General features: G+C 40.6%; 1 protein-coding gene across 5 annotated transcripts; it reads right to left on the bottom strand.

Moving 5' to 3' along the window:
- Positions 1-15,838: 15,838 nt before the first annotated feature.
- On the bottom strand, positions 15,839-17,867 carry LOC147899740 (Lojap-related protein). 5 transcript variants are annotated; one of them, XM_087378243.1, is made up of 6 exons: positions 17,604-17,867; positions 17,248-17,377; positions 16,928-17,066; positions 16,647-16,735; positions 16,387-16,534; positions 15,839-16,138 (listed from the first exon to the last, which is right to left on the bottom strand). In XM_087378243.1, exons 1-5 carry the CDS (start codon positions 17,814-17,816, stop codon positions 16,410-16,412), a joined length of 696 nt encoding a protein of 231 aa, XP_087234369.1. In that variant the 5' UTR covers positions 17,817-17,867; the 3' UTR covers positions 15,839-16,138; positions 16,387-16,409. The 5 variants fall into 5 exon arrangements, with proteins under 5 accessions (XP_087234369.1, XP_087234368.1, XP_087234370.1 ...); XM_087378242.1 differs by having other exon boundaries at positions 15,840-16,138; positions 16,398-16,534; XM_087378244.1 differs by lacking the exon at positions 15,839-16,138 and having other exon boundaries at positions 16,145-16,534; positions 16,647-16,729.
- Between the last annotated feature and the right edge of the window lie 1,816 nt (positions 17,868-19,683).

The following is a 19,683-nucleotide window of genomic DNA, read 5'->3' on the forward strand; positions in this document are numbered from 1 at the left end:
ATTATCTCACCGTTTTCATTGGGGCTTGACCTAGAACGGTTGGAGCCTCTTTTGGTTTGGTCATATCCTACTTCCTCTCTCTAGTTCTATCTATGAACCCCATTCTGAATATGTAGTTTACAAAACAAGACATTTCAAATCACTTAGATAAAGAATGATTAAAACTGTAAACCCAATTTACATTAGAATAAATGAGGCTCTCAACACTGAGTTAAGCTACACCCCAAATACACGCCTCAATAAGCTCTCGTAAGGTGTCCCTCTCAGCTCGAACTTCCACAAATTGAGATTAGAATTCTACTTTGATTGATCAATCAACATTTCCACCCGCTTCCATATGATGGAGAATATATTCATGCTGGGAATTATGGAAACACAAAACCCCAACCAAAATGATTCTTTACCATAGAGCTCAATAGGGAATAATTGGTGCCTCCACATTATTCCCCTGGGCCAAAACTCCATCAACATCTCTTGCATTTTGATTCTGATTCTGATCCATCTTCAAAGATGAATGCACGAAGAGTCCCAAAAATTCATGTGCTATGAATTATACTGCAACAATATCAGAACACTGTTGCACAAGCCAATACTTGGCTAGGCAAATGCAACCTGAATATTTCAAATTTGCACTAAGAGCATAGACTATTTGAAGAGTACCAAAGAAAACTTAAATGGGACCCAAACAAACCAATGCTTGGCTCAAACAAAACACAACCCTTCTCTTCCTCTTTTGGTCTTCTCCATCGCCAAATTTCCTTCTTGTAAGTTTGTTGCTTCTTTGCTCCGTCATGTTCTTTCCTCCCATCTCCTTCCTTCATTTGCAGTCTGCCTTTCTTTAGCCCCTGATTTTTTGCCTCCGTTAGCTCTCTTTCAAGCTCCTCTCTCACCTTTTCGCCTTGTGCCTTGTACCTTTTGCCTTGAAGCACATCGATGTGCTCAAACACTTCCTTTCCTTTCTCATAACTGCTTCCAAAGGACATAGAGGCAATTAGATTCACGATCAGTGTGTTGAACTCATTGAAGGCATCAAACTCAGCTGTCCCTTCCTTGTCCATTAGTGTCTCCCATTCATCCATCATCATTTTTATGCAATTTACCATAATATTTGTGACCAAGCCTTGAATTGTTTGGATTTCGATGGTCACAAAGATTCCATTCTCTAGTCCACATCAGAAATAGCACTTTTCACCTATGCCAAGTGTAAATGACTGGCATTGTGCGAGGTCATCAAGTGAGCCATTGCCCTCCTACTACTTGTCAAGCAAAAAATGTAAAGGATATGCTTTACAACACCTATGACCATCTCAAGTTTGCCAAATTTCAACAATCGATCGGTAATTGGCTAATCGTTTTCCTTCACATGGAAGATAATGACATGAAGGGAGGGTTGACTACCAAGAAGAATGCAAATTCATTAAGGCTTGGTGCCTACTTTTAAGAAATGGGGATGAATCCTAAGCACAAAGCAAAGATGCTACAAAAAACGTCGCCATTGTGTTTGCAAATTGTAGCATCTTTGAGGTGACTAAACCTAGATGAATAAGAAACTGTGAGCAGCAATTTCCCACTGCCAAAGAAGGTTTGTTTGTATAGCCCAGCTGGTGAGGAAAAATTTGAAGACGAACTTTGATTATGCTTACCAGGTATGGCAGACAAGCCCCCGCATATAAGGTCTCGGGACCAATTACCGAAGATGACATGAATTGAAATCCCCAGAGTTGCGGATCGGGAGAGAACTTGTAGGCAGTCAAGTTGCAAAGCTATCCGCTTCCCTACAAACCGGAGGGCTCCCCGTTGCAAACCACTCAAGCGGCCTGTCGCCATCGGGTTCTGCAGAGCACAGAGCCAAGATTTACTTTGAATTTTTAGACATATATGAATTACATTCATATATCCTTAAATTTTATTTTTCTCCCAAGCCCAAATGCATTGAATTTAGCAAACATAAACATTCCTTCAATTCATAATCATAAATGTTACAATGGCATGTTAGAAAATGTACAATAATGCATGGGAAAGGAGATTTGTGATTGTTGCAATGAAAGTTTATTGAAGAGATAGTATACAATTTGTTGAATATTTAGACAAGATTTTCTTTCATTGCTTGCTCCACAATAGTTGCCCTCCTCTAGGTGCTAGAACGGTGGGTTGATCAAATGTCTTGACAATTCTTGTTGCATTAAAAACACCAACAGTGGCACCCATAGCTGCAGCTGCCAAAATTCTTCCTGCCAACTTCTCCCCAAATGCCGATGGCACCACATCTCGCCTCACCAAAATACACTTGTTCGCAAATAGAGATAGCATTTTGATAAACCCCTACCCTTAGTTAATTCTTCCTTTCCACGAGATGAGAATGCGGGATGCATGCAAATTAATGTATGCCTTTGGAACATCCCCATGTAGTGTGCAAGTGAGGAGTCCATCCCCTTGCTATCCCCTCGACCTCACCTCTCATCACAAACTAGTCAACTTCGATGCAAAACCTGACATTTGCAATAACCAAATCATTGGTCTTTCGTAAAATTCATACATGCAAGAACATGAAATCAAAAGAAATGGAAAATTCAATCAAAACTTACAATCTTTTCTGCATCTCTTTCATCAAAGCCCTCTTTGCGTATATTGATGGAGCATTTGCTCTCATCAAAGCTGGTAGATGATCCTACAGATGAGGAGGCTTCTCCTATAGTGCTTTGAAGGTTAGCTTGCTTCCTCGCCCTTTTCTTTTCTAGAGCTCCTTGCACTTCTTGGAACTTGGCCTCCGTTACTATTGCTTGGTCAGGGTAAAAAATTTCCTACCATGTGCTAACTATCGGATCCTTCTAGGGAGCTGGCAAGTTGCAAATCCGTGCACCAGTTAAGTTCTTCCTCTGGGAATCCAAGTTGAATGTTGCGTTCCCAAGTAGATAGTGCAGATAATACTTCGCCTTCTCTTAAACTTGCGCCGTATTGAATATCAATAAAAAATAGATATTCTTTATCATCTATAATACCATACGGAAGAGACTGCTGCAACATCTCATCCAATATCTCCTCCTCCTCTTCCTCTTTCTCTTCAATTTTCTCCCCTTCTTCTTTAGGGGATTGGATTTCTGTGTGCTCTCTCTTGGTAGATGGTCCTACTGACTCTTCATAGACTACCAGTTCAAGTCCTATTATCTCTTCCACCTTTGTTGTGTGTTTCCCTTTTTCCAACGTCCTTCTAGCCAATTCCAAAGCAAGGGTTTCTTCTGTAGCCTCATCGATGATTTTTTCTACTTCCCTATCATCGTGCTCTGCTGTTAAGAGCTGTCACCTTGTGCATGAAGCTAGGAGCAGGGAGGTCTTCCATTTCTAGAATCACTACATAATAAAAACCGTCTCACTACACAATATCTATGCCATCTCATTACACAATATGCCATCTCTACGGACAAAAATCGTGTTCCTATGTCCCCCATGTGAAGATCTTTTTCCTACTCCTTTGATATTTGATTGTAGTGATTAGGACCTAGGGATTTGTAGATTCTGTACAACCTTTCCCAATATGAGGGTTCACTCCTACAACAATCAAGGAGGAGACTACATCAGCTATATTGGATGGGAAAAGATGGTATTATGCATTGTTGTGTCTGAGAAGATGATTTTTTGGATGTGTAAGAGGAAGGACATTCTAGGATTGTGACTATCCCAACCAAGTAACCTAAAAAAAGTACATGCTTGTTTTACCCCCTCCTCCTATGTGCCTTAGGAGGCTTGGGTGAAATGATGGGAATAGCCACATGGCCTCTAGATGTGGGGAAGGCAAGGTTCCCTCTCTTAACTAGGCAACTTGTAGAGTGACCATTCTGTTGACACAAATAACGAACCATATGGTTGACAATGTGAACCCTTTATTTGTAACATAACGTCCAATGCAAGACATATAAGTGCTTAATATTTTATGGTGAGATGTTATGAGTCAACTTTTACTTCGTCAAAAGTGAGACTCTTAAGTCATCAGTTAAAGCCTAGGTCACCTTTGTTTGTAACATAACATCCAATGCAAGACATATAAGTGACCAATATTTTATGGTGAGATGTTAGGAGTCAACTTTTACTCAATCAAAAGTGAGGCTCTTAAGTCATCAGTTAGGTCTAGATCATCTTGGATTGGGGAATCAATGCTATCACATGGCCCTATCACATCAGTTTGACCCATGGCCCTATGGTTTGCTAGGACAAATCTCCCCCCTTCCCCTATGCACAAACACATATGCACACAACTATACAAAGGGGCTGCATGGCTTGAGAAGTACATCTCCATTTATGTGCCCTTGTATTAGCATGTCTTTGGATAACATCTTGCAAAAGAATAGTTCTTCTTTATTCTTCCATTGTGTCATCCAAGTTTGTGAACTAGTCTATGTATTTAAGCTTTATATGCATAGTAAATTGCACGTCCTACAAATGTTGTAAATTCTCGGTACAATCATATTTTGTAATAAGCAATGAATTTCTTTGTACATTGCACAACATCATCTTTTTTTATGCCACACTCACCCTTTAAACTACATTAGGTCACATTTCCTACATTGTGATACTCATTTCTCTTTACTAGTTGAGAATTTCTTAGAGGTAGCTTAACCATGCTAAATCAACATGAAAGGGAGGGCGTGGAAATTTTAGATATTATAAGAAACACAAGAAAACGAGTATAAATGAAAATTAATTTGGTTATATCAATTAAAGAAGAGGGGGAGAGAGGGAGAGAGAGAGAGAGACAAAGAGAGAGAGAGAGAGAGAGAGAGAGAGAGAGAGAGAGAGAGAGAGAAGGGGGGGGGAGGGAGAGACCCAAAAGGCTTTGATTATTAGCCAACGGTTAGAGGTTATGGTGGATAGGCGCACTTTCTCTACAATTAGTCAACAAGATGTTAACATAAAAGCATTGGAGCAAGAAATTGGAGGCTCAAATAGGATCTCCAAGTAGCTAGTAGATAAGCAAAGGATCTATAATTGCTATGTCAATGTAGATCTTGGAGATGACAAAGAGTTGGGATTGCTATATGAGATGCCAAATAGATAATGCACACCATCATTTTTATATAGCAAGTTTTCGCTTTATTACTTGCAAATGTAAACTAATATACTCACTGCTTCAAGTCTCTCCAACCAACTCCTTTATTACTTTTTGCTTATGATAGGATAATGATGGCTAGTTTTTCTATATCATCCTCTAGTGCAAATATCGAATTCCTTGTGAAAAACTAAGAATGTGTTCTAATATTTTTTTGATTCATCCTCCCTACTCAATTTTAGTTTTATAAAAGATGGCTGGAGTGGTATGGGATAATTTATATGATGATCCAAAAATGAATTTTTGTCATATTTCCCTCATCAAACGTGAAACATAGACCTCAAAATTTTCAAATGGGACAATCCATGTCTTAAATTTGAGAGCAATTAGACATCTTTAGGTAGTATAAATATTTAAAAATTCTATTTACGTTTATTAAGAAATTGCATTTAAAAATGTAATTCTATTTAGGTTTATTAATAAATCTTGTAAACTAGTGATGAAATAGTCAAATAAATTGTGCAAATCTGGGATTTTCCATATGCTTTTATGGAAGTATAGTGAGAAACCCATGACACAACACTCAATACCCAACTGTGCACAAATGAGAACTATAAGAAATGTTTCCATTTTTCATGTAAAAATATAGGATTCTGTGTTATTTTTAAAGACACAGTAATCTAATATTCCAAACAAAAAAGGGCTAAAGAAACGAAGCTAAAAAATTTGTAAGCTTATGTACATTTTCAAAATATGAGATAAAACCCCTATTAGGTTTTTTTTTGAGTGCCCAAAGAGGATTCTTAATTAGAAGGTTGAAGAGAAAGACGGATCTATTCAAACATAAAGAAGAGGGAATGTCTCGTCTCGGAAGTCAACACTAGATAAAAGAAATCTCACATGATGTTGGAAGATGGAATAACATCCTTGGCCTTTCAAAAAAAAAAAACAATTACAAATTGATTGTAATAGATTAAGAACTTGTATGATAGCTGGTATTGAATGATGTATTTTGAATATCAATATAGATACTAAGACATTTTTGCATGCTTATCTTTGTACATCGATACAATGAACAATCCTAGATTAGGGAACTCACCATCCACCTCTTTTGTTAATCCCCAAAACCCAAATGCTAGAAACTATCACCCACATGCAAGTCCAAGTGGGAAAAGAACGGGGTCGGTAGGTATGTGGTGTGCAAAGTGGAGCATGCGAGAATTGGTACTTACAAGAAGATGTGCAAGGAGTAGACTAGAGGTGGTGCACAACCAAGTACAAGGACGATTGATTGTGGTCGAGGTGATAGATAGGATTCAGTACATAGGTGAACCCTTATAAGGGAGAGCCACGAGTCCAAGAAGTTGCAAAACCTTTGTTATCCCCTAGAGCAGATGCTTTGTTGAGTGTTGAACCATTGTGTACGTGGTGTTTCAACCTTGTATTTTTGTTGTTGTCCTTGATGTTCTCTTTGGATTGAATATCTTCATTTTATAGTCATCTTTCACTTGGAGATTGAAGATGGTCATCCTTCGCCTATAGATTGATGATGTCATTTGCATAGGAAAGTTGATGTCTCTCAGTTTCTGACTCATTGATTTAAGATTTGCAATGATTTCTTCCGCCTTTGCTTCTTTAAGCTAATCACATTTAAGTGTATCACCGACATAATAGATGTTCAATCTAGTGGATTTGCAATAATTAGTGCTTCATAAAGAAAATATGCTTATTTGATGGTATCTCAAGCTTGGTGTGTTTGCATTTGCCTTGATCTACTAGTAGTTGCTTCTCTTTCTGTGTTATGTCTTGTCTCGTGAAAAGTTGTTGCATGAATCCTTATGCTTCTATCTTTTTTTGGAAAAAGTTTCACTTATCTTCTAAAATTTGAAGTTTGTTAGGGTCTACTAATTTTCTTTGCATACATACATTTGTATGTTTGTCAATGTCAAGGAATTGATTTTTTTTTGCTATTGAATATTGATCTTTTTTAGAATTTTTTGATGGAATGTCAATCTTGGTTAGCTCATGTCTTGCATTATTGTGCAAGGTTTGACTTGAAGTAATTTTGAGGTTCTCCAATGGTATTGCATGAATGTTGTCACCATTGTGCATGTTGCCATAATTCGTAATTATTGATGTAATGGTCAATTCTTCTATATTGCATAGTGATGTCATATTGATTATATTGATAGGTATTCCATGTTTTGAATCATACTATGCTTGTGTAGCTATGGATTTTCATACTAATTAATGGAAATTTTGTGTCTTCAATGCTATATCTAGAACTTTGCATATTTTTTCTTTTGCCCATCCTTTACAACAGGTCCTTTATTGATTTTGGACCATTGTGCATGGAGTGTGCATGTGATGTTTCAACCTTGTGTTGTTGTTTTCATGTTTCTCTTGGATCAAAATATCTTTATTAAGGTGATGAAAGATTTTTTATGATGCCTTCTAACTTGGCTTCCAATCTTCATTTAAGGTGATGAAAGATTTTTTACGATGCCCTCTAGCTTGTCTTCCACACTTGAAAGTTTGTCAAAGTCTACAGACTTTGTTTGCATACATACATTTATATGTTTGTCATTGTTTGAGGAATTGATTGTTTTTCCTATTGAACATTGATCTTTTCAGAGTGTTGTTGATGGACTGTCAATGTCACTCAACCCATGTCTTGCCTTATGCCAGAGCTGAATTAAAGAAAATTTTAGGCTCTCCACTGGTACAGCATGAATGTTGTCACGCTTGTGCAAGTTGCCACAATTTGCAATTGTTGATGTAATGTTCAATTCAACATTGATGTCCAGTTCATTCTATTGGATAGGTATTCCATGTTTTGCAACATCCTATGCTTGTGCATGTTCATAACTAAATGTTTTGTCAAATTGAATAATGAAATATTTATGTTTTCAATGCTATATCTACATCTTTGTATATTTTGTCTTTAGCCCATCCTCTAAAGGGAGGTCCATTGTTGACGTTGGACCATTGTTTATGTGGTGTTTCAGCCTTGTGTTGTTTGTCATATTGATTAATGGAAATTTGTGTCGTTAATGCTATATCCAAAAGTTTTCATATTTGTCTGATGTTTATTTCTATTAATAAACTTCTCTCTTTTGTATTTGATAGGCTCTCAACATTGATTTCATCTTCTTTAAATATGTCATTATGATACTAAGACATAAATTTGCCATTGTTGAATGCTTTGACTTTGTACAAAACTTTGTCTAGAACTTTGCCTTTGTTACATCTAGTACATTTCCTTCTATGGAGTTTTATCCTATCTAGTAGTGTTGGGCTTACCCAAATTTTATTAATGGTACTCATCACTTTATTTTTACACATTTTTTATTTTGGTGCTTCCCATAGATTGCTTATCCAATCCTAGATTCAATGTTCAACACTTGAGGCTTTGCCATTTGCTTGTTGTTGCTCAAAGATATCTTACACATTTGGTAATTCTAGAATCTTAATAAAAACTTAGAGCAGTTGCTTCTTTGATTGAAGGCTTACTTTCAACGTCAATGTTCACTCCTGTTTACCAATTATTTTTTGTTGTCAATTTCTCAAGTTGTCTACCTTTGACTATTGCACCTCATTATGTCTCCCCATCGAACAAAAAATGGAAAATCAAATTCGTAATAGTTCGCTTGTTTATTGAAGGTGAAGGTTAATAACATAAGGTGTGCTCATTTATTAAAATTGAAGATTGTACTTAAAAGGTAAGGTGCATTATTAATAAGGTCGGTTGAGGTAGTGAAGGCCATGGAGGCCCATAACATGGGCGTTTACATCCACTACGTCGCAAGAATCTTGGCATTATTAAATGCCAAGACTATCTCACAAAATGGCTCAAGAAATGCATGCCTTGAGAGAGTGCTAGCAAGGAAGAGGAGTTGGCAAGGGAAAATGAAGGGAAAGGTGCTAGCAAGAAGTCGAGTTGTGATTGCAAGAAAATAATAACCTGCTCATCCCAAGAAATTGTTTGTTGACAGTGATAAGGGAAATGAGTTGGATTGTGAGCCATCGAATTTACACAATGAGGCAAAGGTTATGTCAGGCACGGATGTACAAAGTGATGTGTAGGGCTATGTAAAGTACAAACAAGACATTTCTCACCCTATGGATGCATCCTGTTCAAAGTTTGGTGGAGGACGCGACAAAGGTTCAATTATGGTGGAGCACGAGTCTAGTGGAGGTGCAAATGGATAGCAAAGCCTTGCTATTGATCAATTGAGTAGATGCAGAGTAGCATCCATGTATCGAGATGGACTTGTATGTACAGTAAGAGGTAGATGAAATGAAGAGTCATGTTTGTTTAACCAATTGGGAGGGTATTCATATTATGGAAATATAAAATGGGTTGCAAAATCGAGGCATCTTTAGATAAGTGTCTCTTACCATGCTTCAGGATGACAAGCATTACCCCTCCACATCATGTGTCACACTGTACCAGTGGAGCATGGATCCTACACATGCATGCACCTTTTAGCAATCCATAGTTTAGCCATCTTCAATGACTGCCAATGACATCTACGACATTCTTTAGATTTTCGACATGTCACACAAACGACCCCATGTCGATCAACACATCAAAGATCCATAGCATGCAACTTCTAGGTACTTTAATCTTAGCTCGAGATCGCAAACGATCATCCTGAGTGTACATGATATTAATGCAGTTACTAGCAAGATGGGATGCCCCACAGACTTACTAGGCTCAACAATAGAGCCATCCCTTGAACACATTGCACACCTGAGATGACACTCGAGGAAGGAGCCCATGGTCATGATGATGCCCAATGATGATAGTGGCATTCATGTTCAAGGTCATTTGTGCAATTATATCCACTAAATCAACAACAACAACAAGGGGATACATGTGGGATAGATTTTGTTATAATTTACACATCATTTTTTGTTCTTTTAGCTTAGATGTTATGGTCTCATGTATGTTGAATCCATGAAATGTAATGTTATATGATTTTGGGCTTGGAATCATGCCCATTAGAATTATATAATGAAGACGAACAATTTTTGGAAAAAGGACTTGAAAATAGAAAATTCTTGGGCTTGGAATCATGCCCATTAGAATTATATAATGAAGACGAACAATTTTTGGCCTGCCCCTGGGCTAGGCATTAAGGGATGGTGATTTCTGTAAAAAGCGAATCCCATTATAGTAATTTCAAAATTTTTACCATCATTTTCTCCCCCTTTCTCTCTCTCTCTTCTTCTCTCTCTCCATGCTTCTTTTTCTCTCTCTCTCTCTCAGCTTTCAGTTTGCCAAGGCAAGCCTCTTGAATGTATTCACTTGTTTAAAATAAGTAGAGCCATGATATAGAATCATTGTTCCTGACATTTGGTATTCATTTTAGCATTTATATTCTACACTGATCTTGTGGACCTCCTTGACTAAATTTCTCATCATGATAATTGAAACTTGTTCGTCTTTGAAATTGGCTCTTTATTTGTTGAACTTTCGCCTTTGGTTGGTCAACTACCCCCCTTGGTTGTCTTATACATTAACTTCTTTCTATTCTCATTGGTAGACACGTCTTCTTTTGTGTGAATATTTTCTCACCCTCTTGCATTTGTGTTTGCCACTCTGTTGAGCCTCTTGAACGAGGCTCAAGAAGGGCTTCAACAAGAGACAAGGCAAATGAAGGACACTACTAATTACAATAGCAAATAAAGGTCCCTTCCTTTTCATCATGCATTTTGTGCAACTCCCTCTAACAAGGTGTGGTGGGCAGCACTCACTTGCATTTACATTCAATGTACCTACTTGTCAAAGTGAGGTAGGTACCTTTAAGGCTAGCACTAATATCCATGTTGACAAGGCGACCCTCGTCGCTCCGCTCAATGCATTCCAAGAACGTTCTTATTTGGGTTTGGTTAGTACGATGTTGACCTAAGCTAATGGGTCATTTTGCTCAACTTGGTACTTAGCTTGATAGACCACTTCACTAAAAAGAATCTCTCTCAATAGTGTCTTAAGCAATTGCCTCTCTCTCTCTCTCTCTCTCACTGTTTGCCTTCACAATTGTTTCCTTTCCACTTTACTTGCATTTGTCTATTCACCTCTTCTATTTCACCTCTCCTACCAAATTCAATTAATTAATTAGTTTTGGTGCATGGAGGCTTAATTAACCTATGTTTTATAGTTTAATTTATTTATACTTTAATTAACCTATGTTTCTCTCATAATAGTATTATAAATCATCCCCTCCCCCTTTGGGATGTCCTTTCCTCTTTAATTCCCTTCCCCCTCCCCCCTTTGTTTAATTCAAACTCTCCCCCTCCCCCAAAGTGAGACTACCCCTCCCCACCCTCTTTTATCTAATTCAAGCCCTCCCCCTCCACCCTTTATCCCTAAACATTTTGCTAGCATATACCACTCCTCCCTTCCCTCCTCCTCCCAACTAATTAAATTATATGATTTTTCCAACGTTAGGGGGCCCTATTCATGCAATCCATTGTTAACATGCATTATTCCTTAACTGCTTCATTCATGTAACTATTATATATATATCTAGATGAACCAAGGAACATGCCCAGACGCATTCTCTAAAACCACAACATAATGGAGTTTCAATCTCATGATAGTCACTCATAAGGTTGAAAACCATAAACTCCCATCATTCATAGTTGAAAAATGGCACTCTGCCTCACAAAGCCCAAAATGAAGGCGAACCACATTCACACAACTAGGACCACCATTCATAGAGTTACATTTTTTAGCAATCCTGGTAAGGATGCTAGAAATCCACAATACAAGGTATACGCATTGGAAGATAGAGGCCCATGAACTCACAGTGGTGTTCATGTGGAATTCAAAGCTTCTTTCCTTTATACTCAAGCAAGTATATAGACAATGATCATGAGAGATGTAAAACCAACAGTATATATGTTTCTAACCAAGAGATGGACACGATACTAAAACTAGTCCAAAGTCCCACCAAAATGTGGACCCCTGTACAAAGTTCTCATACTTGTGTGACACTTTAGAACATCCATGGAGGCACATCCAACTTCCCAATGTACTCCCCTTTTAATCCACAACATCCATGTAACTTTGACCTTCGCAAAATGGCCTAGTGTATCACAGTAAACACACTTTTTCTCCTCTCTTTTTAGGGTTTTTTGAAGTGTCATCTTTATCCTCACAATTGTCCTTCTTGGGCTTTCCATTGCTAGGCTTTCCCTTCCGCTTGTCGAGATTGACTTTGTCTTTCACTAGCAATGCCTGGTCATCTTCATTGTTATAAAGTTTCTCCAGGCCCTCCTACTACTAAGGAAAGAAGCATATAATATTACTTTATAGCTTAGCGGTCCTATGACTCACTCATGGGAAAAAAAAGGTTTTGGGTTCAAATCTTCGTTTGAAGTATTAGAAAGCTCCCCTTGGACATAGCCTATGCATAAAATAAATTAAGCCATTGAGAAACATAGGTTAATTAATGCATAAATAAATTAAGCCATGGTAATACGGGACCAAGCCCCTCAAAAGTCAAAGGTTTGTTCCTCTCTCCAGTTGTCACAGTATTGACAAAGCCCTTAAAAGTCCTTGGTACCATCCCAAGTAATGCCCAGTATTGACAAAGCCCTTGAAAGTCCTTGGTACCATCCCAAGTACTAGTAATGCCCACTGGCTCGAGTCCACCTAACCAACGGATGCCAATTCATCTCTCACCACCTTCACCTTCGTGAAATGGTCATGGACCTATTTCCTTCATCTATAATAAATGATGATTGAGAGCAAGGATCTAAGATGCATTTTCCATCTCTTGCAAGTCCTTTAGAGTGGCACATGCCTCAACCAATGTATCCACCATCTGGATATGAGAAATCACCGCATCTACCGTCATCTCTATGATCAATGCAAGGGCTCGAGCATCTTTGTCCTCCCATGCTTCGAACTCGTTTGGATCTACAGCAAAGATGACTTTTCCCAACGCATTCTTAATGTCCATGAAGATAGGATCCACTCCCATTATGATCTTCCACATCTTCTTGGCCTTAACTTCCAAATAGGATCATTGGTCCTATCAAGCTTCCCGATCTCATTAACAGTAACCATAGGTGCAGGAGCACCTCCACCGGGCCTACAGCCCCACCGAAAGCCTTTGAACCACCTGCACCGGTACCCTTGTTTGCATACATAGCTTCTACATATCACAGAGTATGAAACTTTCTGTAGCAACCAAATATACTTTGCACAAACCTACCTAAACCTGAATCACACTCCTCACAAGGGCGCAATCCTTAAGACGTAGAAGATGATTCCTAGAGCTTTTGTCCTTCCTTGCCTTCAAGATCCACCATGTGAACTTCCATCTAGGCTCTGATACCATTGGAAATCCACAACAGAGGGTATACGCAGCAGAAGATAGATTATGTGTGGCCGTGGAACTCACTCATGACGTTTATGTGGAATCCAAAACTTCTTTCCTTTGTGCGCTCAACATACATATGCAGGCAAGTAAACAAACACTGCTCATAAGTAGAACCACCAGTATATATATCTCCATCCAAGAGATGGACACAATACAAAAACTAGTGCAAACTTCCACCAAAACGTTGGCCCGGTATAAATAAAATATGTTGTTCTCCTACGTCCGTGCCACTTCCAGAAAACTCATCCTGCGTGCTGCCCTAGAGCTTGGGATGGCCTCATTATAGTGCCTGCAAACACACTTTCACGCTGCCCCTCCCAAACAGCCAAATACAAAGCCAATGCTTGCCCCTTTGATCCGTACTCCTTGCTGCCTGGCAGACAGCCAATGGTGAAGCCTCCTGTGAGCTCTATGTCTGCTGCAGTCTGCGAACTTCTTGCTCTCCTGGCTAGGTTCTTTACGCTGGCTGGCTGCTGCTCCAATCTGCTCCCAAAACGATCCTCCAATGGATGTGATGATCCCTGGAGGGCTCCCATTTATAGGGGCAAATAGCCCCCCAAAACTGACCGACCAGACAGCCTCTTCCTGGGCTCTGTTCAACCCAACTTGCTGGTCTACGGGTTCACCCCAATGTGGGAATGGTCACCTCCCCATCTGTGAGCACCCAAATGAGGAGTGCATCGGGGGGGTGAACCATAGGTGGAATGTATTCAGCAACTGAGCAATTCCCAATTTACGGGGCAATCAAATAGCTCAAAGGCCAGCTCTCTCAGCCAAACAAATGGCCAGAAAGTCCAGCTGGTCTGGCCGACCAGATCTGGCCGACCAGCTGGCAGGCCCAACCGACCAGCTGGCCGACCTGCTGGCAGGCCCACCGACCAGCTGGCCGACCAGCTAGGTCTGGCCTATAAGAGGCCTCTGCCCTCACACTTCCGGTGACAGGACAAGACCTGCAGCTGCTCCTCATCTCCTCCATCTTTTGCTGCAGGCCCGCCTGCTCCATCTACCTCTCCTCTCCACTTCTGCCTCCTCTGCTGCCTCTCCTTCCTGCCTCCTGGCTGCTCCATCCTCTCCTCCAGATCTGTCCCAACTTCTGCTCCTGTGCTCAGATCTGCTCCTCTACTTCAGCTCAGCTCCTTCTGCTCCAGATCTGTCCCATCCTACTCCAGATCTGTCCCCTTCTGCTCCTCTACTTCAGCTCAGCTCCTTCTGCTCCAGATCTGTCCCATCCTACTCCAGATCTGTCCCCTTCTGCTCCTCTTCTCCAGATCAGCTCCTTCTGCTCCAGATCTGTCCCCATCCTACTCTAGATCTGTCCCCTTCTGCTCCTCTGCTACAGATCAGCTCCTTCTGCCCCAGATCAGCTCCTTTTCTTCATCATATTGCTATTCCAGATAGCCTGAAGGTTCCTTCCTCAGAGCATGCTGGTTTCAGCCATTTCCTAGGGCAGCTCCAGCTCCCATCATCCTCGTCATCATTGAGCTACACGGAGGACTGCGTTACGCTCCCTCTGCTGCTATCTTTTCTACTGTCTCTCTACATGGAATCATCTTTCTGATTCACCTCAGCCACGGTCCTTCAGACACGACGGCTTGAGGTTCTTGTATTCAGTTTTTCATATTACCGACAGGCACTATGTTTTCTGAGTTCCGTTCTTCAGTTGTATCTGAGTATTGTCTATTTTCTAATCGCTCCACTGCAAACCCTATGGTTTCTCTATCGTTTCTCTATAGAATGGCCTGCCACATGCACAGCATCTTGGCTGTCATGTGGGCAGGACACTCATCGTGGAGAAGGGGCTGCCACATGGGCAGCACCTCACAGGGAAAGGGCTCAAGGGGCTGCCACATGGGGAACACATGGGTTGCCATGTGGGCAGCACAAAAGCCTGGAAGAGGTACAGCAAAGAGTGTGTGTACAGGCTGCAGACAGGCCCTGGAAACGGTGCCACATGGGGGATGACATCAGCAAGGGTACAGCCACTGTACGGATCAGTACGGGCTGCTGCAGCGCAGTGTACGGAAGGTGTGCAAGGTGCGCCAGGGTCCAGCCAAGGGCTGAGCAGAGGCAGAACAGTAGCAGCATGGAGTCGCACTGTTGCATCAGGTATTGGGCAAGTCTATGGCCTGCAAAAAGGGCTGGCAGGGTAAGCAGTCCAAAGAAGCTGGGTCCTGCATGGAACAAAGGGCCAGCAAAGGGCCCTAAATAGGGCTGGATAGGCAGCCAACCATCTGGTCGGTTGGCTAGGGCTGCTACAGACCAGCCAGTCCGCCCAATTAGGGCTGGCTGGTCGGTTGGTTCTGGTGTTGAAACAAACGTGGGCCCAAGAATACCCCATTCAGATATAGGACTCCAATTTCAGGCACGAAAACGCAAAGTAAGGCTAATCAAGCATCAATAATCATGATTTATGGTTGAGACTAATTGTACAAAGGAAGCAGCTGTAGGATTGGAAGGAGCATATAGGTCAGATATCCAAATTTGTATTTTTAGGGGGGAAAAGTATACATAGCACATATCATATGTTTTATTATAGCTATGATCAATGCAATTGGGCCAGTTTTGCTCAATTTCAGTCAAAACAGAATCATTCTACAATATGGCTTTGGTGGTTTTGAGGCCACTCCAAGGCATCACACAGCTATACCGCTCCACTATATGTATCCCATCTGAGTTTTACTGAAGAAAAGTTATCACACTAGCCAAGAAAGAAACACACAAAAATCTGCTCAGTTTGAGTCAAAACAGAATCATTCTACACTATGATTTTGGTGATTCTGAGGCTACTCACAAAGTGTATCCCATCTGAGATTTGCTAAAAGAGGGCCATCACACTAGGCAAGAAACATGCAAAAATCCTTGAAAGCTGAAGAGTTGGACATTCAAGAACCACAAAAAGATGGCAAAAATCAAATTCGCTAGATGCAAGTTCTGCACGTCTCTTACAATTGACTGACCAGTGAGGAAATTTATCCCAATGTTGGAGTTCTCGGAGTCTGGAACGGAAGATCTATTGATGTTGCGTTCCCATAAAACTCCTCCAGGTTGTAATGAGCCCTCTCCTTTGGAAGAAAGAGATGCACCACAACATCTCCTGTCACACGCAATGGCTAATAATGAGAATCACAGCACGCACGATTAGAAACGTTAGTGCAGTATCGTTGAGCTTGCTTTCTTGATTGAACGATGCAATCACAGCAGAGTACCAAAATCAAGCAGAGTCCACGAATTTGGTCGAGTGTCACCCCTAGGAGCGGTCTCAAACCGTTCCAATGCTATGTCTCGCATTCTTTTCCTATGCATCACAAAAGCCCGCAATACACGCCGTTATTATCACTCTCTTCTTGCCGTTCAGAAGCTTTACATGACCACATTCATTGAGCAAAATCCTAAAAACCCTGTAGCAGATACATTCATATAAATTCTTGTAGGACTCCAGACACGAAATACTTCGTACTGGTACGCTCCCGTAAATTTTATAACGTACCCAATCGCATCAAGTTGTGGGCGGGAGAAGGCAGTCGCAATGACAAAAAAGCGTGTCCAATACACTAGAGGTTTAACATGTAAAACCTTGATTTCCACTGCTTTAACGTCATTTGCTGCCTCTGCAAGAGCCACCGCAACTGCACAGTTTCATTCGATGTGGAAAATCAAGGAAGGTTTAATGAGAAGACCGAGTTTCCTAATATTGTAAACCTTGCTATGAAGTATTCAAGGGATTGCAAGCTCTACATCTGTTTCAAACTGGTGATTGTCAAACATTAGGGAATCATTCCTCAGATTTTCACAAGAGTTATACTTTACATGCTAGGGTTTGTGAATCATCGTCAACTTCCGCAGAGGGCGACCTTGCATTTGAATCTGCAAGCACTACCTGGCCGAGCTCATCAAATAAGGCGTCCAGTTCTTCTTCGTCCATGTCTTCATCCATATTCTGACATCGAGTATAAACGTACTTCATGTGCATTCAAGTTATACAGTTTCTAAGATTTGACCAACCTTACTGAGCTGATCTATACGCAATCTATGGCTTCGAGATCTCATACTGCCTGTGTGGTCCGAAGCTTTCACATTCGCTAGTTTGATAAAAAATTGAAGTCTGCAAGGTGAGATTTGGGTTCAAAAGTGTCCTAACAACGAGCATAAGCAGTAAGCCAAACCTCTTGTCCGGTCTTGATGGGAGGCTGCGCGCGAAGGGCGTTGCCACGCTGAGACAAGGAGAGTGAAGGGCGAGGTGTGGGCAAGGGCCTCTTCCGGTGAAGAAGCGATGTATGGGTGAAGGCGTAATACGGGATACGGGCAAGGAGAAGATCCCGGGACGCGTTGGGGAGTGCACAAGAGACGTAATGCACCAGAGGCAGGGATTGAAACATCTTCTGGGACGAGGACAAATCTGCACTTTAATCTCATCTTGGAGCCTTTTAACAACGCTCCACATCCATCCATTGTATATATATACATTTACATTACATTTATATATCAAAACTATAATTATCTATATATATCTCAAAACTATAGAAGCTTATAGGGCATTCCCACCAAAAGTGGATAGGCAACCGGTTACTTGAAAATTTCACTAGACCTTTCGATGGGTTTAAGAGATGTGCTTGCTGCTTTCAGTTAATCGATGTTGATGTCTCCAAGTATGTTGAGTGGATTGCTAGTGTCTATCGTTGTCACAACTTGGTTCAGATCTCCTATAAAGGGTGCCTTGAGTAATTTGTATCTACTATTATGTGTAGTTTGTTGCATGTTCCACTGTGGAAGGTTGCGCTTATTAGTTTCACATCATTTTGTTCTTTGGTGGAAATTTCACTAGAGCTACCACCAGAGGGCTTGAGAGTGGTGTAGTTGAAGCGGGATGTATTGTTTGTTGTGATATAGGAGGACGTAGGTAGAGGGCATTGTCGATGCATTGTTGTTGTTGTTCAATTTAACATTCCTTCTTTGTGAGGAGAATATAAATGCTGGAGTGGCCTAACCAGTAGGCACTGATTCGTGCCTGATAGTGTCGTTTGGTCTTTGATCTTCGTCCAAATGTGGTCTAAAGTTCGTTGGTAAATTGTTGTTGGTTGGTTGATTATTTCAGTGCACGATGCTTGTTGAAGGGTATTCCTCAAAATGTTCGATGTGTGTGTTGCTTTCAGCCTATCGACATTGATGTCTCCAAGTATGATGGTTGGATTTTTGGTATCTATCGTTGTCAAAATGCATTCTAAGTTTTCTACAAAGCAATGGGTGTTTGCCTTGGGTGATTTGTAAGCTGCTACTATGTGTAGGTTGTTGTAAGTTTCATTTCGTAAGGTTGCGCTTATTAGCTCCACATTGTTGCCTGAGCTTTTCGAGCCATAGCTTTAAACATGGGAATGAGCTCTTATATTTCAAGGAGCTCCTATAACCTCTATGTTAGCCTTGATAATAGGAGTTCAAGGTATGTAGATCATCTAAGAGCGCATTCCCACAGTCTTAAAGTCTCGTCACTATTTTTACAAAGCATCCATCTGCTACTATTCTCATGCTTTTGCTCCACATAATTAGCCTAGAATGGTAGCTATATTCAAGATGTTTGTGACGTCTTCTACACAAAGTTCTAGTATTTTTGCTCAAGTAGAATTTTACTTTTTTTCCAGCTTCAACCACCTTTTTATATCATTGCCTCCCTTGTCAGTTTTCACATTCAAGAGTGGACTTAATGCGCGCACAATTGTCTAGCACTTCTATGCTCAAAAGTCTCCTAGTAAATTTGCAAATCATGCATTTGAACAATACTATTGATATTGAGAGTGCTTGAATGATATGATTAAATATCATCTTATGGTTCTTTGCAAGGGTTGGCAAAATTGGAAAGAAATGTATGCAAATACCAAATGTCAACACGTCTATAGCGCATATAGGATTCAATTATAAAATTTTGAGGAATACGGACGTAGTCAACACTCAGTGGTATTTGACTTTCCATAAGTAATAGCCTAAGGGAAATATGAAGGTGTGCAGCCTATCATCATGAGTGAGGCCCTCAATCACCAATGCCATTATGGGGAATTAGGATATATAGGTAGGCATACACAAGAAGGCGTGGAGCCACTGTCCCATGTGGTTATGCCTTTGCCATCTTTCGAGCATCTCTACCATCAAAGTGAGGCTAGGGCTATCTTTTTTCTTCTATCAAGTATAACTGTGTCTTTACGAGCCACTCGTCAACAATGAGGCAACTAGGCTATCCTTTCAAGAATGAGGGTG

The sequence above is a fragment of the Dipteris shenzhenensis genome, chromosome 8 (assembly GCF_047967505.1).
Source record: "Dipteris shenzhenensis isolate YYH24624 ecotype China chromosome 8, Dip_SZ_1.0, whole genome shotgun sequence".
Classification (NCBI taxonomy): Eukaryota; Viridiplantae; Streptophyta; class Polypodiopsida; order Gleicheniales; family Dipteridaceae; genus Dipteris; species Dipteris shenzhenensis.

Coding starts and splice junctions, on each gene's coding strand:
- LOC147899740 (XM_087378243.1), bottom strand. CDS start 17,816: ATGTTTCAATCCCTGCCTCTGGTGCATTACGTCTCTTGTGCACTCCCC. Junction 17,378..17,603: donor CCATCAAGACCGGACAAGAG/GTTTGGCTTACT, acceptor ACTCGATGTCAG/AATATGGATGAAGACATGGA. Junction 16,736..16,927: donor CCACAACTTGATGCGATTGG/GTACGTTATAAA, acceptor TGTGATGCATAG/GAAAAGAATGCGAGACATAG.